The sequence below is a fragment of the Bos indicus x Bos taurus genome, chromosome 22 (genome assembly GCF_003369695.1).
Source record: "Bos indicus x Bos taurus breed Angus x Brahman F1 hybrid chromosome 22, Bos_hybrid_MaternalHap_v2.0, whole genome shotgun sequence".
Lineage (NCBI taxonomy): Eukaryota > Metazoa > Chordata > Mammalia > Artiodactyla > Bovidae > Bos > Bos indicus x Bos taurus.
Window position 1 is genome coordinate 44,069,765 of NC_040097.1, and position 27,967 is coordinate 44,097,731.

Below are 27,967 nucleotides of genomic sequence, written 5' to 3' on the forward strand. Positions count from 1 at the left end.
CGCATGTCCCTGAGAGTTATCTAAAGAAATTCCTAGGAATAAAACAGGCAAGATTTCTTGGAGATAACTTGGTGTTTTCAGTGCCTTTTCCTCATTTATGTGAGCTTTCTTATCTGTGTATTCAGATATATCCTGAAACTTTAGAAACTGTTGAATAAATCAAACTAAATCCTCATGTATCCTTCATCCTGTAAAGTTTGTATTTTCAGGTAACAATGATGAAGGTGCTAGCCAGCTGTAGTCAACTCTTGATTATCTAGGTACCTACTCTGTCTCCTAATTGGGTTGGATAATTAGGTAGCAGTCAGTTATCACTTCCCTCATCTTGAAAGAGGAGAAGGCAGTGGCACCCCACTGCAGTACCCTTGCCTGGAAAATCCCATGGATGGAGAAGTCTGGTGGGCTGTAGTCCATGGGGTCGCTAAGAGTCGGACACGACTGAGCGACTTCACACTCACTTTTTCACTTTCATGCATTGGAGAAGGAAATGGCAACCTGCTCCAGTGTTCTTGCCTGGAGAATCCCAGGGATGGGGGAGCCTGGTGGGCTGCTGTCTATGGGGTCGCACAGAATCGGACATGACTGAAGTGACTTAGCAGCAGCAGCAGCATCTTGAAAGAAGAGGAGCCTAGACTGAGAGCACAGGAGATGAGAAGGAGCTCTAAGGAGCATGGCTTCAGCCTCTGCCCCAGCTTCACCCAGAGCAGTTTGGTCTTTCCCCTACCTCCCCTGAGAGCCTAGGCCATCACTGAGTCCGCAGTCTGCCTTTAGCACCTTATTTCATTTTCGATACAGTTCTTTTAAATTTGTTTGACTTACTTTCCACCAGTCAGTAGTTGACTCTGGTTTTATTTTAACTATGATTTTAGATTAATTGTGTTTCTTCATCTGCTATTACTTCAGAACACGAAAAGCTAACTACATATGATACATTTATCAAGTTCTGCTTTATCGTTTCCTTTTACCTTGTCCCTTGTCCTTGCACCTTCCTTTTACCTTAACCCATAATTTAAACATTATACTCAGTGTGTTGCCTCTTGCCTTAAAGAGCAAATAATTTACCCGAGGTTGCACATATCAGCATGGCCTAGGCTAGCACTTGGTTATCTTGGCATACATGACTCTCTTCAATGCCAGCATCCCATACACTGGGTCAGGCCTCTACACCCTGGCTTTCTCCATACAAAGTTACATTTCTCCATAAGATCTTGAAAGAAGGTTCTACTAAAGCACCTGCAAATGAGGAGGATTCTGCTTAGACCATCAGGCATTTCAGTGGACTTGTATAACTCATGGATTTAGACACATCTGTAATACTTGTGATGGTGGGTTTTGTTTTTTTTTTTTTTTTTTGTCTCTTTACAGGCAGAGCTTCCATTACTTGCAGAATTTCCATGCCAGCATTCCCAGTTTCCAGTGTGCTCTTTATCTCCTTAGACTTTTGATGGTCATTTTGGAGAAATCTGCAGCTCCTGCTGAGAACAAAAGACAAATTGGTGATGGATCCTCTTTTTGTCCTTCATGAATAGACTAGTAAACTTGGGGCTTCCTAGAACCTTGTAAATTTTACAAGCAAATCTCTCCATCATTGTGGATATGCTCTCTTTCTATACCAAGAAGGACATAGTCCCAGTAGGAGCTATGTCTGAGCTCTGCTGACATGGCTTAAACTGAGTGTGGTTAGTTTACTTGGCTGGATTTGCTGTTTAACTTTTGTTTATTCATATCCTTCCCTTTTTTTTTTTTGTTATTAAGTATCTGAGACATTTGACAGAAAAACATAAGCCATTAAGTTAATAAAATGGGACAGAAAGGAGAAATCAGGATTAAGTGTAAAGAAAAGTCTGGTCCCATCCCTGATCTTTTTCTTTAACTATCTTTTGACATCGCTCTTAGAATGCATCTCACTGATAAATCTTAGTTGGCAGCACACACAGAAAGCAAGAAAAAATGCAAAACCTTTATTCCTGTTCCTTAAAGGGGGAGGGTTTTATATGAACCTTGGAGGCCCATACTGTTTATTGTTTACTGGCCTGCCAAGGAGTACCTGAGATGACTTCCCACTGCCCAGCAGCACTCCTTACTCTGTGTGTCTGTATGGTTCATGCTTGTGTCAAGACAGGATAAGAGGGTGGGGCATGTTAGGTCTTAGAGAAATGGGTTTATTTCTGGTAGAAGGACTAACAGAGCAGGAACTCATGAAAGCTTCCCCCCCGCCCCCAAAATTGTCTGTTAGTCTAGGAACTTCATAGTAAATATAAAAGAATAACGTTTTTGATCAATTATCATCCCCCAAAGACTGCAAAACAAGAATTAAGTTCATTTTCCGTGAATCAAATTTGTGTTGTTTCACCAACAGCTTCCCTGGCCAAACAGTTCCTCTGTCGAGTGTGGCCTAGTGGAGAGAAAGAGAGGAGCAGCATTCCTAATGACCAGCTCCAGGCTTTGCTTGGGTAAGAGGCTCAGCTTCTGTCCACAAGCCAAATAGCCTTCCATTTGCCCCTGTTTGGATCCCTTGTTTAGTAAAAAACTGAGAAATTTATCTTGGTTGATGATAATTTGGAAGCAGTGAAATAGGTGTGAAATTAATGTAATTTAGAATATGTGGATTTTCAGATCCTCTAGTTCTGTTTTATGCTGTCAGTTCTTTAGTAAATCAAATCATAGAGGAAGTGGAGGAGTCTGCTGTTGTATCCTGCCTTGTTAACCCATGAGTCAGGTATTTATTATTGCCTACCATATCTAAGACACAGCCATCACTTCATGGTGTCTAACTGTATTTCTAATGGAGACATCATTTCCTTTACTCCTGAAAAGTAATTGGAATCTTTATGTTATTAAAAATAAATGTTGGGAATTCCTTGGTGAGCCACTGGTTAGTGCTCAGCACTTTCACTTCTGTGGCCCTGGGTTCAGTTCCTGGCCGGGGAACTGAGATTCTGCAAGTCGTGTGGCATAGCAAAAAATAGATTAATAAAATAATTGCTAATAGTTGGTTTAAAGCTTAGTACCTGGATATGTCTCAAGAAAGAAATCTTGATTTAGAAATTCTGTAATGTGTGTTCATACTCCTGTGGCTATCAATACAGCATCTACCTGGAGCACACAGACAGTGTACTGAAGGCCATAGAGGAAATTGCTGGTGTTGGTGTCCCAGAGCTGATCAACTCTCCAAAAGAAGCCTCTTCTTCCACATTCCCTACACTGACTTGGTAAGGGAGCACTCTCCTCTAGTCCTTTCCGTAAGTTAGAATCATACTAATGTATGTAGGTTCCAAGTAACTACCTTACTCTTTATCTAGTTCTGATACAGAAGGTATGTGCAGTCATTTGTTCAACACATAGAATGTCTGCTATGAATTCTCTTCAAGCTTCAAGCAGTCCTCACCCCGCCCATATGAAAGGATATTATTGAGGAATGACTTTTCAGTAGTTACAGTTTTTAGAGACATTGGATATTTAATCACCAAACTTTTTTCAGTGCTTTCACCCTTTATATGTGAAATTATTGTTCCAATATTTTAACCAGCTTTAGAAGGATACAGTGGTTATTGTGTCTAACCATATATGTGTCACTTAATGGGTTTTGTGTCTCATAGTATCAGTGGTTATCTGATATTCATATGGTCTTTATAGTTTATAATGCACTCTTATATTCCTTATTTCATTTGATCCTTTAGATGAATCTGTGAGGTAGATTTCATTTCCCCTGTTTTACTGATGAGGAAAATGAGCTTTAGAGAGGGAGCTTGCTTGGAACTAGAAACTTAAAGTTGAATCTTCTGACCACTACTTTCCTGCTCTTTCTCTGCCACCACACTGTCCCTTCATGAAATTAATCCCATGGTTTCACAGGCCGTCTTCTTGGCTCATTTCTAAATCCTTCCTGCTCTCACATCCTCCTAGAGTAGACCCTAGTGAAAGCATGTTTCCAGAGGTAGGGAGGGAAATCACTTTGGGTTCCCTGGTTTCATCCCAGGACTTTCTTTGTGATGAGTGCATCATTGTGTGAGTGTCATACTTTTCTCTTGTAGGACCACGTTTGTCATTTTCTTCCGAGTAATGATGGCTGAACTAGAGAAGACAGTGAAAGGTCTTCAGGCTGGAACAGCAGCAGATTCACAGCAGGTGAGTCAGATTGTCCCACCTCAGGAAGCAGACTCTGGATTATTTGGAAGATTCTGGTTGTTCTCCTTGGGTCTAGAATTTTCTCCTAAGCTATTTCCTTTAACTTACTGAGATCCAGAACTTTTTTCGAAGAGTTCTTGATGTCCTTTCTTCTAGTTGGAAGTGAGAATTAAGCTGTTTTCCCTGCTACTTCCTAAGGATAACCTTGGACTCCATAGACCTAGTCTGGAAAAAATATCTTTGGTTGCAGCCTCATGTACCCAGCTGCAACTTGTGAGCTGGCATGAGGTTAACAAGCTTGTTTCAGATGCTGTGGTCCTAGGCCTTGGCAACCTGCTAACCAGAGCAGAGCTAGCCTTCTAGGAGCAAGAGCTTGCTTAGGGAATCAGAGAAACTACAGGGATATGTTGCAGAAGCTTTTTCCTACTTGTAAGTTATTGAAGAGGAGTTGTCTTCTTAGAAAGTCTCAATAAGGTACCCTAGTGATACCATATATGCAGGCCTCCGAACCATCTACTGGGTTCACTGGTTGCCACATCTGTTTAGGAGGATACTTGGTTTAAAATCTCTGTAGAGCTCTGTAGTTCAAGAATCATATGTTAGTGGGAACATGGTAAAAGAAGTATTTGGCTGCAATTCAAAGATGGCTGTATATTTGGCTACCCCCAGATTCATGAAGAGAAGCTCCTCTACTGGAACATGGCTGTTCGAGACTTCAGTATCCTCATCAACCTGATAAAGGTGAGTATGGAGAGGCTCCCTGTTCCATCTCACTGGCTAACTGCAGAAACTGCCAAGGGGCCTGACTTCCAAAATGGACCCTCTCCGCTCCTCCCCACCCTTTGTTGGGCACCTGTTTCCCCATCTTGTCCCTGTGCCCTGCCCATCCTGGATAACACCGTCCCTGCTTCCTGTGCAGTGTCTTTCCCTTCTCTGCCTTCCTCCTTCCAGTCTGTGCCATACTGTTTACTATTTAATGACTCCTTCCACCCGTCATTCTCCCATACTCTCTCACCACACCGTGAATCTGAGCACATTCCCCATGGTCTCCATCTTCCAACTTGAATGCCTTCTTTATCCCTCATGTACACTCTGCTCTCCTCCACTCCATGATTTTGCTCAGACTGTTCCCCAAGCTTAGAATGTTTTTCTTTCCTTTCTGCCTCTTTCTTCAGGCTTCCCATCAAGGTTTGGGATCTCTGCAATGCCATCTTAACATTCCTTGTTGGAATCAATTCCTTGTTTCTCTATGCTCCCCTCTTCTTTTCTTGAACTTCAGTTACAGTGATTACTTTATTCTTTGTGATTGATTTGTTGACATGTTGATGTGCCTCCTTCATTTTAGACGTCTGTATAACACTCAGAGCTGTGCTTTGCATGGTGGGGAAGAGGCTGGGGTGCTCAGAGGAGCAGATCTCAGCTCTGGTTTCTTGTCCTTCATCTTTCCAGGTGTTTGATAGTCGTCCTGTTCTGTTTGCGTGTTTGAAGGTGAGCAATAGACTGGGCCCTCTTTAGTGTTTATTCTTCCTTTGGATCAGCTGAGTGGAATTGCTTAATACCTTGCCCACAAGCCAGTCTCCAGAATCTCTGCTGATAGGTAGTCTATAAAAGACCATGGATATGTTTTCCTATATTAATTGGATAACCAGAGAAACCAATTTTCCTATGAGTTTGAAAACTTAGTCTTAGAACTAGGATGATTGGCTTAAGGAGCAGTAGTCACTCCCTGCCATTCCTTCCCAGTCAACAGGAAGGAAGGAGGAGTGGGTGAGTCCTCTTTTTAAAGCCTGTGGGTGGCCTCATCGATGTGGGAGCTGGCCTTCTGGTATCCTCCAGGGGAATACCCTGGATTAGCCCTAGATTTGGTGATAAACACATTGGGTTAAGAGCTAAGGAAGGCAGTAGGGAGAATGCTTCTCCCCTTTCCCAGCAGTTCCTTCCAGGAGATGGTGCCCCATACTGTTGTCTCCTGGCTTCTCTCTTCCTCTTTACTCACACCCCGCACTGATGCCAGCGTGAGGGATGGTTGAGAAGGGGGAGTCCTTTTCCTGATGGGTGAATTGGGCAGTTGGTCATGTGCTTCCTCAGCTCTACCCAGTTTATTCCTTTTGAGAGTAAGTTGCCCTCTGGGAGCAGGGGCTCCCCTCAGTTCCTCTGTGCTCTCATTCTCAAGCTGAGCAATACCCCGCACATTGACTGTGTGTGAGGCAGGTAAGGATGCTTAACTCAGGACGAAACAGGCCTGTTTAGCCTTTGCATTAAGCTGTATTCTCTGAATTAACCTTTTGAACCCTTTCCGATTTATTTTTTACATATAAAAGAAAATAAACACTCTGGTCTGAGAAATGCTGTGTTGCCTCAGGCAGGGGCATTTCCCACGAAAGACCTCAGCGAGAGGTCCTCACCAGCTTCTCTCTTCTCTTCCTCAGTATGGGCGTCTCTTTGTGGAAGCATTTCTGAAGCAGTGTATGCCGCTCCTAGATTTCAGTTTTAGAAAACACCGGGTAAGAACTGAGAGCAGAGAGCACAGGCATGCTCTGTGTAGTGGTTCAGAAAGTATGTCCACAGCGGCTCCTGGGCAGCCATGGGGACAGCTCCCTCACCCCGGCTCTGGACACAGACTGACGCAGGCACCTCTGGTCACCAGCTGTCCCAGAGACGCCCATGGAGGACTGACGATTCCCTAGTGGACCCACCTTCCGATTTCTGCTCCAGAGCCGAGGATGGTTTCTTTTAGCCTGGTTTTATTATGCTACTGCCGTCCCAGGACCTCACATATTAGTGTGTCATTTGTTCCTGTGTACTTTTCTGGGTCTGGTCTCAGGAATTATAAAAAAAGGAAAGAAAACTCATTTGTGTCATAAACTGCACTGTAAGCCCAGAGTCCTAACCACTAGACCACCAGGCAAGTCCAGGAGATGATTTCTTGCATATATTTACCAAGTTGAACTTTGCAGAACACTCTCACAATATTTGGTTGGTCCCTCATAGCACAGAAAGAGAGGGGAGGACAGCCAGTGAGCACTCCTCCTTCTGTTTGAGGGCCAAATCCATATAAACTTGAAAAATTATGAATCACTGTGTTGTACACCTGAAGTTTAAATCAACACTACGTCAGTTTGAAAAAGAGATGATTGTCCATCTATGGCAGAACCTGAGGCTTGATGTCTTTGGTACTCTTGGTTGCAAGGATATCTTGCACGTAAAGTGAAATGAGAATGTTTCATACGGCATTTGTGCGTGTTGTTGGTTGTAGGAAGATGTTCTGAGCTTACTGGAAACCTTCCAGTTGAGCACGAGACTGCTTCATCACCTGTGTGGGCATTCCAAGGTAAGAGGGAAAGCAGGTCACAATTGTTGGTTTAATCTGTGGTTGCTCTTTGGAGACCCAGGGGCTCCAGTGCCTTCTTCCTTTTTTACCCTTCTTAAGTCTTTATTTCTGAGACTATGTCTGTCCAAAGGCAGTTTATCAGAGTGGTCAAAGCCTCAGTTGCTGGCTGAGATTGGGTAATCATCTCGAGGGAAATTTCTGCATCTGAAATTTGACTCAAACTCCATAGCCCTGTTTCTTCTGGGGCCTCTTCTTTGGTAAGAGAATGTTGGTGGTTGTGTAACTACGTACCATACTCTGGGCAGAAGGAATATTAAGGAAGTGATGACTCTACTGGAGATGAGAAGGAGTTCTAAAAGCAGCTGTTTTTAGAGCTTTTCTGCTGTATTATTTCCTAGTCAAGGAACACATCTGTCTCTTCTGAGAATATTTTAGCATTCAAGGACTTTTCCACTTAAAGTGTACAGTTGAGTCCTTGTCACTTTTTGTCTGAAGGGGCACAGAACCGTGGAATTGTGAAGTCACTGGCAAGCCCTTGATTCTTCCACCCAGTGCCTGTCATTCACTTCCTCCCCTGCTTATAAATTTTTAAGGTGCTGAACAGTGGAATTTTAAGGACTCCCTCCACTACAAAGGGGTACTTTCTATTGATTAATGTCAGTATAATATGTGTTCAAGAATATTTTAGGTAAATTCATTGATAATTGATCAATGAGAGATTATGATGAGGAACTGAGAGGTATTGGTGATATGTCTTCTAGGCTGCTTTAGCTTAAAGGACAACTACCATTCTCTTCAGAGTACTCTCAGTTCAGCTCAGTTCAGTCGCTCAGTCGTGTCCGACTCTTTGCGACTCCTTGGACTGCAGCACGCCAGGCTTCCCTGTCCATCACCAGCTCCCGGAGTTTACTCAAACTCATGTCCACTGAGTTGGTGATGCCATCCAGCCATCTCATCCTCGTCATTCCCTTCTCCTCCCACCTTCAGTCTTTCCCGGCATCAGCGTCTTTTCAAATGAGTCAGGTCTTCACATGAGATGGCCAAAGTATTGGAGTTTCAGCCTCAACATCAGTCCTTCCAATGAACATTGAGGACTGATTTCCTTTAGGATGGACTGGTTGGATCTCCTTGCAGTCCAAGGGACTCTCAAGAGTCTTCTCCAACACCACAGTTCAAAAGCATCAATTCTTTGGTGCTCAGCTTTCTTTACAGTCCATCTCTCACATTCATACATGACTACTGGAAAAACCATAGTCTTGACTAGATGAACCTTTGTTGGCAAAGTAATGTCTTTGCTTTTTAATATGCTGTTTGCTGCTGCTGCTAAGTCACTTCAGTCGTGTCCGACTCTTTGTGACCCCATAGACAGCAGCGACCAGGCTCCCCCGTCCCTGGGATTCTCCAGGCAAGAACACTGGAGTGGGTTGCTATTTCCTTCTCCAATGCATGAAAGTGAAAAGTGAAAGTGAAGTTGCTCAGTCAGCGACCCCCTGGACTGCAGCCTTCCAGGCTCCTCCATCTATGGGATTTTCTAGGCAAGAGTACTGGAGTGGGGTGCCATTGCCCTCTCCGAATATGGTGTTTAGGTTGGTCATAACTTTCCTTCCAAGGAGTAAGCGTCTTCTAATTTCATGGCTGCAGTCACCATCTGCAGTGATTATGGAGCCCCCAAAAATAAAGTCTTCCACTGTTTCTCCATCTGTTTGCCTTGAAGTGATGGGACCGGATGCCATGATCTTTGTTTTCTGAATGTTGAGCTTTAAGCCAACTTTTTCACTCTCCTCTTTAACTTTCATCAAGAGGCTCTTTAGTTCTTCACTGTCTGCCATAAGGGTGATGTCATCTGCATATCTGAGGTTATTGATATTTCTCCCAGCAGTCTTGATTCCAGCTTGTGCTTCATCCATCGTAGCATTTCTCGTGATGTACTCTGCATATAAGTTAAATAAGCACGGTGACAGTATACAGCCTTGACATACTCCTTTTCCTATTTGGAACCAATCTGTTGTTCCATGTCTAGTTTTAACTGTTGCTTCCTGACTTGCATACAGATTTCTCAAGAGGCATGTCAGGTGGTCTGGTATTCCCATCTCTTTCAGAATTTCCCACATTGTGTTGTGATCCACACAGTCAAAGTCGTTGGCATAGTCAGTAAAGCAGAAATAGATGTTTTTCTAGAACTCTTGCTTTTTCCATGATCCAGCGGATGTTGGCAATTTGATCTCTGGTTCCTCTGCCTTTTCTAAAACCAGTTTGAACATCTGGAAGTTCATGGTTCATGTATTGCTGAAGCCTGGCTTGGAGAATTTTCAGAGTACTCTACCAGACTACTATTTGGGGAATGTGTCTCTGGTCTATATTGGCAGGGCTTATGCTCTTGTTGAGTGTTCAGGGTGTTAGGAGTTCGAAAGTTTCTGTATAGGAAACGTGAAAGCACGATGATAAATGCAGATGAATTGGTTGCATTTGTTTCCATTCAGATTCACCAGGACACAAAACTCACCAAACATGTGCCTTTGCTCAAAAAGACCCTGGAACTGTTAGTTTGCCGAGTGAAAGCCATGCTTATCCTCAACAATTGCAGAGAGGCTTTCTGGCTGGGCAATCTTAAAAATCGGGACTTGCAGGTAAGCCTGGGACCCTACCAATGATAATCTCCTTCTCTTCTGTTCTTTGTGAGAGCATTGGAAAGTATCTAAGGAAGGTGACCTAAGCTCCACTCTCTCAATACTCAAAACTACTTTTCTCTTAAGTGACTGTTTAGCTCTTAAAGTTACTTTGTTCTTGGGCCCTGGTTGCAGGTTGCACCCCTCAGCAACAGCAGCAGCAGAGGCACCAAAACATACCATTGATGTATTAATAAAAAAGGCCTCAGACAGAGAAGCAGATCAGGAAAACCTTTTTCTACAACTATGGAGAAACTTTTTTTTGTTGTTTAGTTTTTTTTTTTTTCCCTCTAAAAGCAGTCTGTTCTATTCCTGAAATTATTCTCTGTGCTGATTTTTTTTTTTTTTTTTTTCTGACTGATTTTAACAAGTTAGCATTCCTTACTTCTTTCAGTTGTCTGACTGATGGGCTGAAATCTTGTGTTGTTTATACTGTTTCTTTGGTGTAACACCATTTTTCAAATACAGCCCAAGCCCCTATCATTCATGTTTATAATATCTGAGTCTCATAATTCATACATGAAAATAATAAATCCCCATAGTGTTAGCTTCCTTTCTTTACATCAGTGTTATTAGGTAGATACTCTTGTTATTATGAGAATTGAAGCTCAGAGAGGTTAAGTAACTTGCCATTCAGCAATATGAGTGCAGAAAAGGTTTGAGTCCTAACAGTCCTCATCCAGATTTGGTATTCCTAAACCACTTTAGTATACTATCTTTCAGCCTCTAAATGGCCATTTGTAATTGGTGTGGGTTTTCTTTTTTTTTTTTTTAGATTCAATTTAAAAAAATTATCTATTTTTGTTACTGGGTGTGCTGTGTCTTCATTGCTGCTTGAGGGCTTTCTCTCATTGCAGCAAACGGGCTACTCTAGTTGTACAGGCTGCTGACTGCAGTGGCTCCTTATTGCGGAGCTTGGGCTCCAGGGCTCTTGGGCTTCAGTAATTGCTGCATGTGGGCTCAATAGTTGTGGTGCATGGTGCTTGAGGCATATAGGATATCCCCAGACCAGGGATTGAACCAGTGTCCCATGCGTTGGCAGGCAGAATTTTAGCCACTGGACCACCAGGGAAGCCCTGTATATAGTTGATGTGTTGATGTTCATGTTCACATACTTTAAGGTATTTGAGAAAGTTTAGAATCATATTGAGCATTACCTGAAAGAGTCACCAATACAATCTGGCCATGTAAAACTAGTATTATACTGGAATACAAAGATGAATCTTTTGTAAAACTGCATTTGTGTGAGAGCCAGAAGCATCTCAGAAGCCTTGGGTTGATTATCACTTCTCTAGCTGCTGGATCATAGGTTGGTGTCTGTGTTTGATCATATTTGAATGACTTTTTTTGCCTTGCCTATAAACTTAAGCCTTTCTCTCCTTGAGACCCATGTGTGATCATTATAACCCACCATTTGTCTTGGCCCATTCACATTCAGGGTGAAGAGATTATATCCCAGAATTCCCAGGAGAGCACTGCAAATGAGAGTGAGGGTGACACATCATTCCAAGGAGCAGAGGTATGTGCAGGACTTCTCCCGCCCAAGTTTATAATTACTTCCTTAGGTGAATTCTGTGAGGGCCAGAAAACACACACACACACACAACACACACACACACACACGTGCAGGACTTCTCCCGCCCAAGTTTATAATTACTTCCTTAGGTGAATTCTGTGAGGGCCAGAAAACACACACACACACACACACACACACACACACACACACGTGCAGGACTTCTCCCGCCCAAGTTTATAATTCCTTAGGTGAATTCTGTGAGGGCCAGAAAACACACACACACACACACACACACACACACACACACGTGCAGGACTTCTCCCACCCAAGTTTATAATTATTTCCTTAGGTGAATTCTGTGAGGCAGACACACACACTATTATAATCACTGTTGAGTATCTCAGGTTGTGCCGTATGTTATACAGTTGAAAATTCCCTTCCATTATAGCCTCTTGTTTTTCCCTGAATTCGTATCTGAAACCATTTTAGAGGGGAGATAGGAAGAGGTCAAAGTGTTTTGTGAGTGTTGAGAAGAATGAGTTAAACCATTTAAACATGTTGTTTGAATGTGCAAAATAGAAATGTAAAAGCCAAAGCACAGAATCAAAAGCTGTCACCACTGGGGACTACAATAATAGTGGTAGTCTTTATGCTCTTCTGGGCTACTCCTGATGCTGTTGAGATTTTAAAGCAAAGAAAAATATATTTATAAAAGTTTCTTACAATTTGGACAGGTTATAGATATCGAGAATCTCAGATTTAAGAATCTGGATATAATTTGTAATGCCATTTGAGGCTGTGAAAAGATCACTTAGTATGAAAAATTATTTTATTACATGGTTCTCTGTTTTATTTGTATCGAATGCCTCCGCCTTGTTCTCATAAAAAAGTTTGAGGCAGACAATATTCTATTTGATGCTTTGTCCTAAGCAAACCTCTCAGATTAGATTTTGCAGATCAGAGAGAATCTTATGCTGGATTCCTGTTGTATTTTGAATTTAACCAACATTTCATTCTATACTGAATGCCCATTTTATTCCTGTGTCATATACATGCTGTAGTGCTGTGAGCTTATTTAAAAATCACACATGGTTGGGTTGCCGAATGGCCCAAGTCAGTATCAAAATGGCTGCCTCTATCATCTTCAAGGCTACCATCTTCAAGAATACCAAATCTGGCTTCAAGGCTTTAAGGCCATGATAGGAGAATGGAGCAGCCTCTGATTCTTTTCTCAAAAGAATGGTTTAAACCTATCATTGGTTTTAACAGTGAAACAGTGCAGTTGTACATGCTGTGGGAGCAGTGTTGCAAGTCATGAGGTTGATCAGATGACCCCAAATAATTATCGTTTGCCTCTTAGGGTGGCGAAGAAGATAAAGCAAGTGATGGAGAAAAGGAGCGAGAGAGTGATGAAGATGAGAGTGATGACGACTGAGTAGGCTACAGAAAGGTGCTCCTTCCCGTCCTTGCCAGCCACTCACCACAGTGTTCAGGGTCACAGATGCTGCCGGTCTGCCTAACTGGAAGCATCCTATTTTGTCCTTAAAAAGGGGGTTCTATTGAATCAACTCAATTGTGGATTTCACGGATTGTCTACTAACGTTAAAGACGGTGGCTTAACGTCTACTATATTAAAGACGAAGGTAGCATTGCTTACCCATTTGAGTGAACACGGCAGAACAGTCATGATTCTAGGCTTTGGGAGCTGGTTTTGAAACTCTGGATTTATTCTACAATTTAAGCTTGTACCAGTTTTCAAATAAAGTCTCAGTTCTACCTCAGCGATCTTTTGTAATTTCCTTCGTAGGTGGGACTGAATTGGAGTTTGTGCAGAGAAATAATGGAGAATTAAAATGATCTGTTCCCTATTAAAAGGACTGTCTTATTTGACATGAAAACACATTTGTGATCTTTTTGGAAGAGTGACAGATTTCTTGTAGTGCTCAAAGAAAGTCAAACGTTTGGCTGCATTTTAAATTTTTGGTGGTTATGTAGACATATAAGACAAAGGTGAAAAGGGCAGCATCCAACTCATGTTAACTTTGCATAAATTTTATTTCCACATTATTCTGAGTTATACCTATAATCTAGTTATAAGAATACTACAAAATGGCTTGTAGTTGATTAAAAATAAAACATTAAGCATACACTTCAGCTAAAATGGGGAACTCTTCATGTCTTCTGCTCTTATTTCAGTGCCAGACTGTTAATATTTAATATTTGTTAATATTTCTACCTACTTTCATACTCTCCAGTAATGTTAGGGTGTGGGTGGTTAGGTTTTTATGTTGTTTTTTGGTGGGGAGGTTAATCATTGACCTATATACACATTTTTGACCCCTTTATCCTCATGTACATAGGAATCCATAATCTCCTTCCTTGACATTCTTTGTTTCTCCACCTCATTGTGGTTTTAGTGTTGAAATGAGGTCACAGTAGGCTCATTGGTGTATATGGTTTAATGGTTCTTTATCACATGGTACATGTCAGTGCTAGTTTGACTCTCTTTCAAATGGTTGTTCGGCTTTACAGTGGAAATGTTCTCCTCCCTTGCTCTGTCACTGGCCCATTTTTGGAGGGAAAGGGAGGAGAGGGGCTCCTGAATTGTCACCGCCTGACTGGAAAGCAAAATAGCTGGGACAAGCAGTTTCCTTTACAGGGACAGCTCTACATAAGCTTCAGGCACATAGCGAAAGACATGGTGTGAGGAACAGGAATCAGATGGGACCCTTTACTTGGAATGTTGCAAGGCAAAGGTACACTTCTTGTATGTTGCATACAGCAAGAGGATGGAGCGTAACATCTGTTTGCACATGGTCACTGTCATCTGAATCTGAGGTTCCTTAAGTCCAGTGGGCCACTGGTGCTCCCGGCTAATGATTTTGCAAAAGGCTGACTTGTCTGAAACTCTGAAGGTCCCAGTCCACTTTGGTGGCTGAGCTGTGATGACCCTGCCAAAGACAGAATCCACTCCACTGAGGCGGACAGGCTGAGGCTTCCTGACCAGCCCTTTCTTGTTGTTCATGGTTCGGAGCTCTGATGTGTGATAGGGCAACTTGGGACTCACCCCAGGCTCCAGGAAAGGGCTGTCTAGGACTAGAGTGACCTCTTGAAAGCACAGCTGCACTTCAAGGTCAGAAGGGGTATGTGGGAAGCAGGGGGAAGCCCTAAAGGGGTGCTTGGAAGAAGGGGTAGGTGTTGTATGCCGCAGCCATTGGAAGCTCTCATCCAGTGGGGTCCATGGTGACCAGAGCTGGTATCCTGCCATTGACAGTCCTAGAGGAGAGGAATCAGAACATGGAATTTCCCTAGCATGCTTTTGGCGAGGGTAGGGCTGTTCAAATTCACATCTCTGTCTCAGTATTAACTTTACCTTACTCTGTAGTTCTCATGAACACAGATTCCAGTACTTTGTTAGGATACAAGTAGTTCTATAAAGGGCAGTAGAGGATAGTGACAAGTATTGAATCTGGTAACTGCTGTGTGTACTTTATTAAACCTAATCACAAGCCTCTGAAGGTAGGTTTTTATCCATGGTACAAATGAGGAAATGGATTTGTCCAAAAGAGTAGCCCTGTTTGGTATTAGGATCTGTGCTGTGTTGATAACTGCTAAAGACAGAATCTGTGCCTCTCAGGTGGCAGAGGCTGCTGGCACTCCATGGTGAGACATTTGTGGATGGGTGCTCAGAAAGGCCTGTCTCACCAGGTATTTGTGACTAAATCACATGTACTTTATACCGTTGGTTCTCAAAGTATGATTCTGGGACTGGCGCCTTAAGCATCCTGTGGAAACATGGAAGAAATGCAGATTCTTGGGTCCCCTGCATTCTGCACTTAAAGAAACCCTCCAAGGGAGTCTGATGCACCTTACAGTTTGAGAACTTACGCTTTTTCTTTAAGGAACTTCAGCTTTTCTATTCTTAATTATGGACAGTCAGAACCTCTTTTGACACGTGACCAGCTCTCTCGGCGCCCTGAGGTACTTATACACCACCTCAGAGGAATTACACAAGGCAGGAGGGGAAAAAGTTCCCAAGACCAGTCCTTTTTTAGTTTTTAAAGATTTTTCTGGTTCTCCTATGTATGTGTTTTTTGGGCTTCCCTGGTAACTCAGCTGGTAAAGAATCTGCCTGTAATGCAGGAGACCCTGGTTCAATTCCTGGGTCGGGAAGATCTGCTGGAGAATGAATGGGCTACCTATTCCAGTATTCTTGGGCTTCCCTGGTGGCTTAGCTGGTAAATGATCCATCTGCAATGAAGGATACCTGGGTTTGAAGCCTTGGTTGGGAAGATCCACTGGAGAGGGGAATGGCTACCCACTCCAGTGTTCTGGCCAGGAGTAGAGTCACAAAGAGTCGGACATGACTAAGTGACTTTCACTTCACTGGGTATGTTTTGTTTTTGTTTTTTTATCTGTGTAAGACCCACTGGTTGAGATTTTTTCCTTTCTTCTTTGAAGATAAAGGAAAAGGCGTGGAGGATATGTCGCTAACTCAAAATTTACCCAAGTAGAATTTAGACTTTCCATCTTTCTACTTTAAAATTGTCAGTATATAAAGGATTTCACTGAATTCAAGAGAGATGTAACATTTATTCAGCACCTACCTACTATGATAAGGGGCACGGCAGACCCTTTTCTTTCTAGTCAAGTGTATTTCTCTGTATCTTCACTATTCTTCCACAAAGGTAGCAGCAAATGGGATCCCATCCCACCCAGTAATGGCCCAGGAGAAGTTTGACAACCTCACCATAGTTTGTGAGACAGTGAAGTTTTGTTTTGAAAAGAGAATTGTTGGTGACATTTGAAACAGAAGACCTGCCCCTGACAGTGGTTAGTAGAAAGATTTGTTGATTTCCTCTGGCTGGGAATGTTTCTCCTGAGGTATGCAAGCTCTTGTGCATACTGTGTTCAAATATCTGGACTGCCTTAGGATGAGAAAGTGACAACCAAGGGATAGTTATCGGTTTGAAACAGCCTGTGAAAGGCTTCTGGTACTTGATATTCTGGCCCTAAGAGCACACATCCAGGATCAGGGCTGCTCTGGTACCCCATCAAGACAAGGTCGGGGTGGAGAGTGTTAACTCTGAATGTATGATACAGAAAAAAAAAAAAAAAAAAAAATCCAGGAGCCCTTCTTCCTTGTCTCTTGAGAGGAAATAGGGCCAGAGGGAAAAGACTTTATCGAATGTCCAGCCGAAATACTCAGCAGAACCAACATGGGGTGAAAGAGAGCGTCTGACCCCAGGTCCCTTCCACCACTTTTACATAAGGATCAAATAAAGCTAGTTCACCGCTCGATCCTACCAGCCACGAGTCTCCATCATCCACTTCAGGAGGATTTGAACCTAGTCAGTCTGTTCAAGCTGCTCTAAGACTTAGCTCCCAGGTAGGGAACACCTGCTTCTAGCCCCAAAGGTTTTCCCTTCATACACTTCCTCCCATGTCAAGAAACCCAGTCCCTTCATTTCCGCACCTGGGAACGGGGAAGACAGCGTCAAAGTGCAGCTGAGGTCCTTATGAACTGTGATCCCGAGGGGCTGGAGCTGCCCTGAGAGGAACAGGCTCCCCCTCCCTACCCCGGGGCAGGGGCCAGACGGATCTGGCCGAGGCGGAGGTGGTGGTGGGAGCCCGGGCCCGGTCCCACCATCCGGGCCGTGGTCTCACCTGCTGAACTCCGCGGGCCTCACGCTCCAGAGTGGCGGCTGCTGTTCCCTGGCCGCATCTTCACCGGGTGCTTGGCAACAACCTTTGTGACCCAGGACCGTGGCGGCGGGGTGGGAGGGGTTGGGGGGGAGCGGGGAGAGCCCGAACCGCGGAAGGGGCGCGGTGAGGGGGCGGGGATCGAAGCGCCCCGTTCGCTCGGAGCCCCCGTCTCACTGGAACACCCGGTCCGGGATTCAGCCTTCAGGAGTGCTGAACCGAATTCTCTTCCCCTCCGCCTCTTCCCCACCTCGCCACAGCGATGTGCCTTTGATCTATCTGGTCAAAGAGGACTACGGAGCCCATTTCAAAGACTGGCCGGGAACCTGCCTGCATAAATGTCAGGGGAGGGGGAGCTGTGGTTAGTATTAAAAGGTTAGCGCTACCCTTTAAACCCTGCTCTGAGTTACCCAGAGTTCTGAAGGCTTTTGTGGCTGCATTGAATAACCCCAGTGCAAGGACCCAGACAGGTGCTCCCCTGTCAAGATGGAGAAAGATAACTCTCTCCTTGACTTCCTAACCAAAAACTTTGCTTTCTGTTAAACTTCAAAAAGGAAGATTCTCATTCTCAGAAAGCTGAAAAACTGACACTTTCACCTTAGTAAAAGAGTGATTTGGCTACTTTTAAACTTCATTGCCAACAATTACTCTTTAAGGCCGGGGGAAGGGAGGTCTACCCAGTTGACTCCTATATCCACAGTGCCTGACTATCACAATGCCTGGCAGGGTGCAGTATTTGTAGGAAGAATTAACTAATGGCCCACCTGCGCTTCCCTTACCCAGAAAACCGCCCATGCACTTTGTGAACCCATGGAACACAGCGCAAACAGCTGTCAGGTTTGTGTGACTCTAGGTGAAGCTGAAGGGGAGAGACTGGGCATCTTTGGGTTGGGGTCAGGCTGAGATCCTGGTTTGGAAGACCAAATAGTCTTGAGGGACTTGTCAAGAATTGTCAGATGCCCACTGTGTGTATGTGTGGCCTTGTGGAAGGAGAGATAAGTGGAGAGAGTTGGAGAAAGTTGGTGGCAGAGAGGGGAAAGGGACAGAGAATGATGAATCTTGGAAGAGACTAAAATGATTTTAACTTACCACTTTTTACCCCAGTAATTTTATTATTTTCCTCTTGAATAATTTTGCATAGTTGCAATTTTTTAACAGTGTATTTTGTTTTCCGTTTCAATTTATCATCTGTGTTGTGCTGCCATAGTATTTTTCCTGATTAGCATTTAAATGACTGCATAATACTGCTCTGAGTGGCTATACCAATAGCCATTCCCCAACTGCTGAGATTTTTAAAAAACAGATTATCTCAAAGAACACCTCTGCGCTGAAAGTGTTTTTTTTCCAATAATTTTGTTAAATAATTCAAAAACTTTGAAAATGTGTACAGCTCTTGCTTTCAATTTTACAAATTTCCTTCTGAAGAGACCGTCAGTTTACAGTGTGATCAGCTAATTGCGACGTTTACCGATTTCCCCTCAGCCTCTTCAAAACTGAAAAAAATAACGTTTTGTTCACTTGATAATTGCAAAGTGGCACATCATGTTCTGTTGTTTAAAAGGTATTCTAAAAATGATTTGTATTTAGTGTGGTTTAATTGGCTATGCCCAGCTTGGTTTGGACACAGCTCGCAAGCTTACTTTGAAGCACTTGAGAGAAGGTGTGAATGTGGACCCATGCGCCGCCCCCCGCCCAACGACCATAACCGCCAGAGACGGAGGCGGGTATTTGAGGGGGATCTTTGCATCTGCGCACCCTATTTTCCTCGTCGGCTTGGGGCGGGTCTGTTCAGGGGCGTGGGAGCAAAGCGAAGACGCTACCGAGTACTTGACAGTGCGCAGGCGCGCCACAAGGCCCTGGGATTCGTGGGTACCCAGGCAAGGGTGTGGGAGAGCGGCGCAGGCGCCCTGGCGGCCTGGAGGGTCGAGGCGCCTGCGCAGTCGCGCTTCCTCGGGCAGCAGCCATGGCGGGACAAGAGGATCCGGTGCAGCGGGAGATTCACCAGGACTGGGCGAACCGGGAGTACATTGAGGTCATCACCAGCAGCATCAAGAAAATCGCAGACTTTCTCAACTCATTCGGTCAGCGGGCGAGCAGGGGGAGGCTGGGAAGAGGGAAGCCCGCTGAGCGAGGGCGCTGAGAAGCTTTGAAGGGGAGTCTTGAGTGCCCTAGGCTCCTGCTGATTTTCGCTTCCTCATTCAGGCCGCACCTTCCCCCTCTCGCCCTGACCCCGGGCTCCACTGGACAGTCCCTGGGGCGGAGGGGAGGGGGGGTGCGGTTATCCTGCCCCAGACTGAGCTCATCGGCAGCTTTGCCTTTACCCCGGATCCATTATCGAGTCTTTCCTTTTCCCGGACACGTCCTGGCAACCCTATCCTTCGTCTGCGCCTTTTCTTCTCTTCAGTCGCCTCCCTTCCTCCTCTGTGCTTCGTTTCCAGTTCCCACTTGGCTCTCAGATGCAGCATGATCTTGTCACTGCCCTGTAAAGACTCTAGAGGTTTCCCATCTCCTTTCTGGTCGAGCCTTCTAGTCGCCCCTCCGGCCCCTCCTGTTAGTCCCTTCTTGTCCTGTGCTGAGCGGGAGCAGATGAGGGCAAAGTAAGGTCCACATCTTGTCACGCCATGGACATCTCTGCGTTGCTAGTATGAAACCGACAGTGGGTGTTCTGCTTCTAGCAAAATCTTTCCTAGGCATTAGCCTACTCGTGACAGTCTTAAATTCTTTCCGCTTTGTCGCACACCCTTCTGGACAGCAAGCCGGTAGCAGAGACCCCTACTTCCAGTTCTTCGAGTGTTTCTTTGACAGAACTGAGCATTTGGTAGACTTTCTATGTCATCACAAGGAGTGGGAATGACATTTTTCCAACTGGTGTGCTTCTGGTCCATTCTTTCAGCAGTGTTAAATGGTTAAGATTAAGGAGGGGTCAATGATGTATAAGAAAAGATTTCAAAAGGAATTATTTTCTAGCTGGAGAACCTGACACATCCTAAGGAGTCTAAGGACAGAGCAAAAGTTTGATCAGAAGGCATCTGCAAGAGAGACTAAGTCTTGAGTACAAGGCTGTCTCTTAGGCTAGGTGGGGGAAAAAGCATCATTTTCCTGCCTTTAAAGAATTTCTGTCTTGCAGATGAAATAATGACAGCTTCAGAACAAAGCAGAATATTGTTTATGTTTTAATATATTTACATACAAGGTGTCTTGGGGTGGTGGATTTCCTCACTCAGGTAATGGGAGTGATGTTAGTATTAATGAGAGACAAGAATAGAATAAATTTTATATCAGTGACACAAATTCACACGTATAACTTCCTGTAGTGGTTGTAATAGGAAATGGTAGTCAAGAAATCATAGAGCTCATGTATCCTGAAATTATTTTTTAAAGTTCTATGCAAACTCTTCCAGTATTAGTTCTCCTGATTGTCTCTTCTGCTTCCCTAGAGAGATGAACTATTACGAGGGTTCTTTAGGGCACTTTATACTCATAACTTTTCCTCAGAGGAAGGACCAGATAAAAGATTCCATGCACAGGGAGGGATAGAGTGATGACAGAATGGCATCTGAATGAAACTTTGGCTTAGACTGAGGAGGCAGTGGAACGTGGTTGGACAAATAACTGACAAAGAATTTTTACTTTTTAAAAGATATTTATTTATTTGGCTGTGCTGCTCGACGTTTGTTCAGGCAACTGGGATCTTTGGTTGTGGCATGTGGGGTCTAGTTCCCTGACCAGGGATTGAACCTGGGCTCCTTGCATTGGGAGTATAGAGTCTTAGCCATCGGACCACCAGGGAAGTCCTGAGAGCCTTTACTTTTAAAACCAGAAGTAAAAGACTTCATTTATATGGTAGGCGTTAATATCTGATACGTAGACAGAATATCCTAACAGAATATTAAGAAAGTCAATTCAGTAAATCAAGCATCTAAAATAAGTTAAACTGGGGCTGTTTTTCATAATTAAAAGTGACCTAGTGTCTCAATTCCCCCAGTTTGTATCTAGATAACGTAATAACTTCATTTCTGAGCATTTAATCATATTAATCTACCTGCAATGCAGGAGACCCCGGTTTGATTCCTAAGTCGGCAAGATCCCCTGGAGAAGGGATAGTCTGCCCACTCCAGTATTTTTGGGCTTCACTGGTGGCTCAGTTGGTAAAGATCCACCTGCAATGCGGGAGACCCCAGCCTGATTCCTGGGGTTGGGAAGATCCTCTGGAGAAGGGAATGGCTACACCCACTCCAGTGTTCTTGCCTGGAGAATTCCATGGACAGAGGAGCCTGGCAAGCTACATACAGTCCATGGGGTTGCAAAGAGTCGGACACGACTGAGTGACTTTCTCTTTCAATCATATTAATAAACATATAATAAACATGCATTCATCTCTGACATAAAACTTTTTGGCATGTTACTGTAGTTTTAGTTGGTGAGTCTTGGAATTAACCAAAAATTGAAGCATTTGAGCTTAGAATTTGTGGAGGAGAAATATCTCTTTTCTTGCTATATAAGCAGGGAAATATATGCTGCTGTGAGATTTTATCAAATACATGTGAGTTACATTTTATCAGATAGAAAACAAAGGCTTTTCTCTCTCTCTCTCTTTTTTTTTTTTAGTTTCCAGCAAGTCCTAGACTAAGGAAATAGACACACAAGATTCCAGTCTTTCAGGAGCTGGAAGAAATGGCTTCCCTTAGCTTCGGCCATTATTTTCCTCTAAGGTGGGGGTAATGGCCTAACATTAGCGATTACTAGGTGATTTTTGAAGATTTTAGAAAGTGGATTTAGGCCTTTTAAAGAAAAGAACAGTTAATTACAAGTAGAAATAATTAGGAAGCACAATTAAAGGGTAAAGCAATTTGACTTAGCAGTTAGATATACCTGAGGCAAGGTCCCAAAGATTGGCGGTATCACGATATAAGAGTTTAGACAAAGACCAACAGGCTGAGAAACTGGATAAATCATAAAGATAGATGAGTACATTGTCTTGGCATTGGATGACTCAGGATGAATGAGTGTGGGATGTATTTTCCCATTCTAAGCCATTTGCATGACTCCTCCATTCTGATGTGTGGCTGCGGGGCTTGTATCATGTGTGTGATGTGATTTGGCGGCGCAGAGGTTTAGCAGGTGTTTCCTCTAAGGGGGCATCTACAGCTATTTGAAAATGGCAGCAAACCTACAGTTCTCACCCTGACCATAATAGGCTTGTAGGCCATGTGCTTTGGAGAGGGAATTGTTTTTCCAGGATACCTAATGACTCTGAACAGCTTTACCCTGTGATTCTGGCTGGTGAGAGTAGGGTTTTGATCCATTTGTGGTTTTCTCTTTGAGCATGGGAGGACCACTGGGACCTAAGGACACACGCATCATGATGTACCACAAGCATCCTAACACTAGGCCTATTCTGTACTTTGAATGGATGAAGTTTCTAAAAATAGATTGTTACAAATGATAGCTTTTTATTTTTATACCTTTTTATCCTGACTCTGAAGCGAACACATGCAGAGACATGTAACCAAAAAAACAGAGTGTGTAGCTATTTTTAAATCTCCATTTTCTTAATAGTTAGCCAACAAATATTACTTGCCTGTTGTGACTCCAGCTGTGTGTCAGATGCTGTGAGAAAGGAATAAATAAGAATAAATGGACAGAACCACTTCTAAAAGGTTTAGAATTTTGTTGGAGAAATAAAGTCTTCCCTTGTGGCTCAGGTCTCCTGCTTGCAATGCGGGAGACCTAGGTTCGAGCCCTGGGTTGGGGAGATCCCCTGGAGAAGGAAATGGCAACCCACTCCAGTATTCTTGCCTGGAGAATCCAGTGGACAGAGGAGTTTGGTAGGCTACAGTCAGTAGGGTTGCAAAGAATCAGACATGACTGAGCAACTTTGGAGAAATAAGATCTTATGAGAAAGACAGTGTTGATTTTTGTAGGCTAAAGTTATGTGCAGTAAGAGTTCAGAGAAGTTGTTTGATAACTGGCATTTGTTAGCAGTGGTCATGTATGCACACCGTTAAACACCCTGATGAGGACACATGGCATTTTCAGTTAAAGTCTGATGATAATGTACATATAAATGCATTGTGGTTTCAAATTTGTCCAGCTGCCAGGTTCTTTCCCAGTATTTTGTTTGAACCAGTATTATTTAATGGAATCTGAAATATGACTGAAGTTTCTAGAGTTTAACGTGTTACATTTTCAGCAGTGCTTATCTGTGCAGGCCAGTAACACAGTGTTGTTCTTGGATTCTGACTCATCACCAGATTGACAGAGCTGGAACAGAACAGCCACCCAGGAAGGAACCCTCCCTCTCACCACCCCACCCCTTCATTGTGGCCACGACTTTTTTTTATGGGAAATGACAGGTTGTCGGTGATAACACGCGTGCTCATTCTGAATAGCCTTTGAGCTTCTAAAAACCAGGCTGAAAAGAGATTAGGTCCTATTGGGCCTGGGAATTCGAAGCAGCAGCACTTGCAGGTTAAACACACATACACACACACACACACACACCACCCCCCTGCCAAGAACATGTATTTGTATGGCTGAGTCCCTTTACTGTCCACGTGAAACTATCACAACATTGTTAATTGGCTTACCCCAATAAAGACTGGTTTTGGTGTTTAAAAAAAACAAACCCAATATTTAAAGGAAGAAGGAACAGTGTCCAGGATAGGCAAATCCTTACAGAAGAGGGAGGATTATGTCCACTTGGCAAAGACCTCTCAGAGGTCCACTTTGAATGGACTTGAAGGAGAATGCTGAGGCAGGCAGGATGAGTTAAGATTTGGACTTGATGGGATGAAAGTCGAGGCAAGAATCAGGGTGTGGGAGATTTCTTAAATTGGGTGCTGAAGTACTTTTGCATAACATCTAGGGAAAAGTTGAAAGGGAGGATTGTGAGCTAAGTGTTAAATCACTGGGTGGGAGACTGTCTTGGAGAGCAGATATTTAGAACTTCAGAAGTGGGGATTATTGAGTGATGCCTGAACATCAGTGTTGGAGGAGGGTGGGAATAATTAGCGTGCCTGGAATGTGGAGAACAGTTGGAGGAAGAGTGGTCAAGTGATTTCTGTTGAGAAGTTTTGTAGGGAAAAGGTATCCTAGAGCAAGTCTAGGTTTCCTTTTGGGCGAGGTGGTAAAAGAGACTGGAAAAATTAGAGGAAGAAAAGGAACCTTTTGCAGATGGAAGGCAGGCCCCACAGGGTTTTTGATGCTCTCCAGGTTTTCTCTTGTTCCAAAAGGCCTGTGCAGGGACTGTTGGGTCATCAAGGGCCCCAAGAGCAGCAGCGTGGCAGGGCCTCCACGAGCTCAGCAGCACCACACCTTCTGTCCTTCTAGGGTCTGCTGCTTCCTTGACCTCTACTGTTCTTCCCTATTAAGATTATTTTCTTCCTCTTATCATTTCCCCTCTCTTGGAAACTCTTGGTTTGCCCATTAATTATCAAGTGGCCATCTGTACAGCCTTGGTGTATCAGTTTTTTTTTAATTTTCTATGGCTGCCATAACAGATTACCACAAATGTAGTCACACAAACCACATACATTTATTATCTTAAGTCATGTACATCTGAAGTCCAGCAGTGGTTTGCTGAGGTGAAATCAGTGTCAGCCCAGAGCCTCCCTCCTCAGCTGGAGGTTCTAGGAGAGGAGCTGATTCCTTGCCCATAGCTTGTGGGCAGAACTCATTCTCTTGCAGCTGTAAGAATAAGATCTGTATTTCCTTGCTGGTTGTCAACTAAGGACTATGCCCAGCTTCTAAAGATCACTTGCATCCCTTGGGTCATGGCCTCCTTCTTCCATCTTTGGAGCCTTTGATGACAGGTTGAATGCCACTCACATCCCTTGTCCTCCTTCTGCCTTTCTCGTGCCTTTCATGTCTACGTTTATGGACTTGTGATTACATGGGGTCCATCTGGGTAATCCAGAATCTCAAGGTCCTTCACCTTAGCCACATCTGCAAAGTCCTTTTGCCTGTGAGATACATATTTGTGGGTTCTGGGGATTAAAGTCTGGACATCTTGTGGGGAGCAGTATTCTCTGCCTGTCACATTTGGTAGGAGGTTAAGCAGATCCTCCCTAAGCAGCTGTGTTCCTAAGATACTTCTCACCTTATCCTCCCACTGCCTTGCTTTGCCCACTCGCTCCCATTTGTGCCTTGCATGATACAGCATTCCTCCTCTTCATCTTAGGGGGCTGGCGTGTGTCTATGTCTGGAATGGCATTAATCCTGAACGTCTGTCTTCTTTTACTAGATATGTCTTGTCGCTCAAGACTCGCAACACTAAATGAGAAATTGACAGCTCTTGAGCGGAGAATAGAGTACATAGAAGCCAGGGTGAGTATGCCGGGCACCGGGCGTCCTCATGAGGCAGGTGTGGCTGTGTGAGAGAGAATACACATTCTCACTTGTTGCTGCAAAAACTGGGAAGCAGAAACAGGCTTAGAGAAGTTAAGTACCTTGCCTGAACTTAAACCTGCTTTCTGGGACTCCAAAGCTGTCCCCTTTTTCTACCACTCCCCAGCTACCTAAGATATAAAAATTTAATAAAATTTTAGACTCTCTATTGCTTTTGAATTTATCTAATTGTCAGTTTTCCTTTGACAGGTGACAAAAGGTGAAACCCTCACCTAGGACTGTGCCATGCTGCTGCTGGGAAGTTTGCTCTTACAGCAGCCAGCCTCTCGTGGGAAAGGCCCCAGCAGCCTTCAGCTCCTTCCTCTCTCCTTAAAGAACAACAGGGCTTATTCTTGTTTTTCTTTTTTTCAAAAGTGTGGCCTTTGGGCTCTGCCATGCACACCCAGAAGTGTGATGTGGCGTGTGGGGAGGAGTCCGGGGCCCTCTCGGAAACATTGTTAGGCATTTTACCTCTGCAGTAACATTCTGTAGAACTACATGTCAACACATTTGAGGCACTGAGAGCCAAAAACCTGGGACTCTGTCAAGGTCCTCCCCACCTCTCTCTCTCTCTCTCTCTCAGTCTTTCCTTATAGCTCTCATTGCCTGTGCATTGATTCTATAAACAGTCCTTGTCTTATTCCCACCTTTGGCTGGGGGTAGGAAGCAGTCCTGGCTGAGATGCCCTGGTGAGGTGGCTGCCAGAGAATGTTGTTGCTAACCCACCAGTTTCTTGTCCTTTTGGGGAGGTCAAGGCCAGGCCCCCACTTGGCTTGAAAAGGGACATTTTCAGAGTTTTCTGTCTGTCATTTGGGGTGTCTTTACCTCTCATATTTCCCTAATAAACTCCTCAACTTTATCTGACTGCTGTGATTGTGGTGGGGAGAGGAGCTAGAGACGGGGTACACCTCTTTCACAGAAATCTGATGTGTGGGATTCTTAATCTAACAAAACTTTCAGATGTAGCCGTTTGATCAAAGCCTAGGTGGCTTGCAAGCTGGAGCCCCCATATTCGGACTTTGAGCTCATTCATCCTGGGGATCCTTTGGTCATTCAGCAGACATTTACCAAGTACTTACTATGTAGGGACTTTATGCTCCAATAAAATATACAGTGTTGAATCAGGTGTGATGCTTACCGTCTATTTAAATACCAGCATCTACACAGTTTAACTGCAGTCCATGGCAGACTATGAGTTTTATTAGGTACAAGCGAAATGTCTACTTTTAGAAAGGAAATCATTTAAACAGAAGTGTCTAAACTTTTCATTCTAGCATCAAAGCCTACTGTAAACTTGTGCCAACTCACTAGGCTTAACCCCCATATAGAATTTTCATTTTAGTCACGTAGAAGTCATTTCTCCCTGTTCAGATCTTATTTGCCACTGAAGGTCTAGCTTAAGGCAAACCTCCTCCATAAAGTTGTCCTGTCTCCCTTTTCACTGAGTGCCGCACTGTTGCTTTTTCACAGTCCCTCCCATCCTGCCATGCTAACACCGCTTCAGCCCTGAGTTTGGTCTTGTTCTTTGACTTAGCGTCTGCATCTTACAGTATATATGAGCACCTTAGGCTTGTATTGTCCAGCCGGGTACTTTGCAGAAGGCAGGCAGTCAGTAAATAGCAATTGAAATGCCTTGCAGAGCTCAAGCTGCAAGCACACATCTGTGCTTAGATCCTTGTTTAGACCTTTGGAAGACCATCTGAAGTAGGACCTTCATGTAAAAAGGTGATGTTACAATGGAGGCAAAACTGCCGTCCTTCACTTTGGTAACAGCTGTTTTTGAACATTATTGAGCTCATCTGATATGCTTTTAACAATTGCTTGAGATATTTATTCATAATATCTTCCCTGTCCTTTCTGGGATAAAAAATGTATTCCTAAAGTTCAGGTTTTAGATTATCTAGTGCTCTGCAGTCAGTTTAACAGATACTTATCAAATTCCTACTATATTCAGTGACTATAATGAGACAGTAATAGAGGCAAAAATGATGGTAATCTTCCTTAGATGACATGTGAAAATGATAATTTTTTATGGTGCTATAGACATTCTTTAATGATATTGAAGTAATATTTCTAAAAGAAAAATAGTGCCCTAAATAATATGATGTTGCTAATGGTAAGCTACTGGTTGTCGGGAAAACAACTGGTATGGGAACCAGTGAGTCCAGCCTCCTCTAGTAGAGGTAACTGCTCTGTCTTACCTGATCCTTTGAGGAATCACCCCCTTTATATATT

The 27,967-nt window shown here is 43.7% G+C and overlaps 3 protein-coding genes across 4 annotated transcripts in view; 2 read left to right on the top strand and 1 right to left on the bottom strand.

The window, feature by feature from the left end:
• The window catches only part of FANCD2 (FA complementation group D2), a 51,046-nt gene extending 37,624 nt beyond the window's left edge, over nucleotides 1-13,422 (top strand). For both annotated transcript variants that reach the window (XM_027522179.1, XM_027522180.1), the window contains exons 34-44: nucleotides 1,366-1,496; nucleotides 2,360-2,453; nucleotides 3,090-3,212; nucleotides 4,035-4,128; nucleotides 4,798-4,869; nucleotides 5,578-5,616; nucleotides 6,558-6,632; nucleotides 7,385-7,459; nucleotides 9,940-10,086; nucleotides 11,564-11,644; nucleotides 13,002-13,422. In XM_027522179.1, the coding sequence (XP_027377980.1) occupies nucleotides 1,366-1,496; nucleotides 2,360-2,453; nucleotides 3,090-3,212; nucleotides 4,035-4,128; nucleotides 4,798-4,869; nucleotides 5,578-5,616; nucleotides 6,558-6,632; nucleotides 7,385-7,459; nucleotides 9,940-10,086; nucleotides 11,564-11,644; nucleotides 13,002-13,076 (1,006 nt within the window). In that variant the 3' untranslated portion in view covers nucleotides 13,077-13,422. The remainder of the gene's footprint in view (nucleotides 1-1,365; nucleotides 1,497-2,359; nucleotides 2,454-3,089; nucleotides 3,213-4,034; nucleotides 4,129-4,797; nucleotides 4,870-5,577; nucleotides 5,617-6,557; nucleotides 6,633-7,384; nucleotides 7,460-9,939; nucleotides 10,087-11,563; nucleotides 11,645-13,001) is intronic.
• A 663-nt stretch (nucleotides 13,423-14,085) lies between these two features.
• On the bottom strand, nucleotides 14,086-17,709 carry FANCD2OS (FANCD2 opposite strand). The gene is made up of 2 exons (XM_027523544.1): nucleotides 17,309-17,709; nucleotides 14,086-14,917 (listed from the first exon to the last, which is right to left on the bottom strand). The coding sequence occupies exon 2, from the start codon at nucleotides 14,907-14,909 to the stop codon at nucleotides 14,373-14,375; it is 537 nt and encodes a 178-aa protein (XP_027379345.1). The 5' UTR covers nucleotides 14,910-14,917; nucleotides 17,309-17,709; the 3' UTR covers nucleotides 14,086-14,372.
• Nucleotides 17,710-19,176: 1,467 nt separating this feature from the next.
• On the top strand, nucleotides 19,177-26,853 carry BRK1 (BRICK1, SCAR/WAVE actin nucleating complex subunit). Its single transcript, XM_027523548.1, has 3 exons — nucleotides 19,177-19,425; nucleotides 25,590-25,672; nucleotides 25,943-26,853. The coding sequence occupies exons 1-3, from the start codon at nucleotides 19,308-19,310 to the stop codon at nucleotides 25,967-25,969; spliced, it is 228 nt and encodes a 75-aa protein (XP_027379349.1). The 5' UTR covers nucleotides 19,177-19,307; the 3' UTR covers nucleotides 25,970-26,853.
• Nucleotides 26,854-27,967: the final 1,114 nt, after the last annotated feature.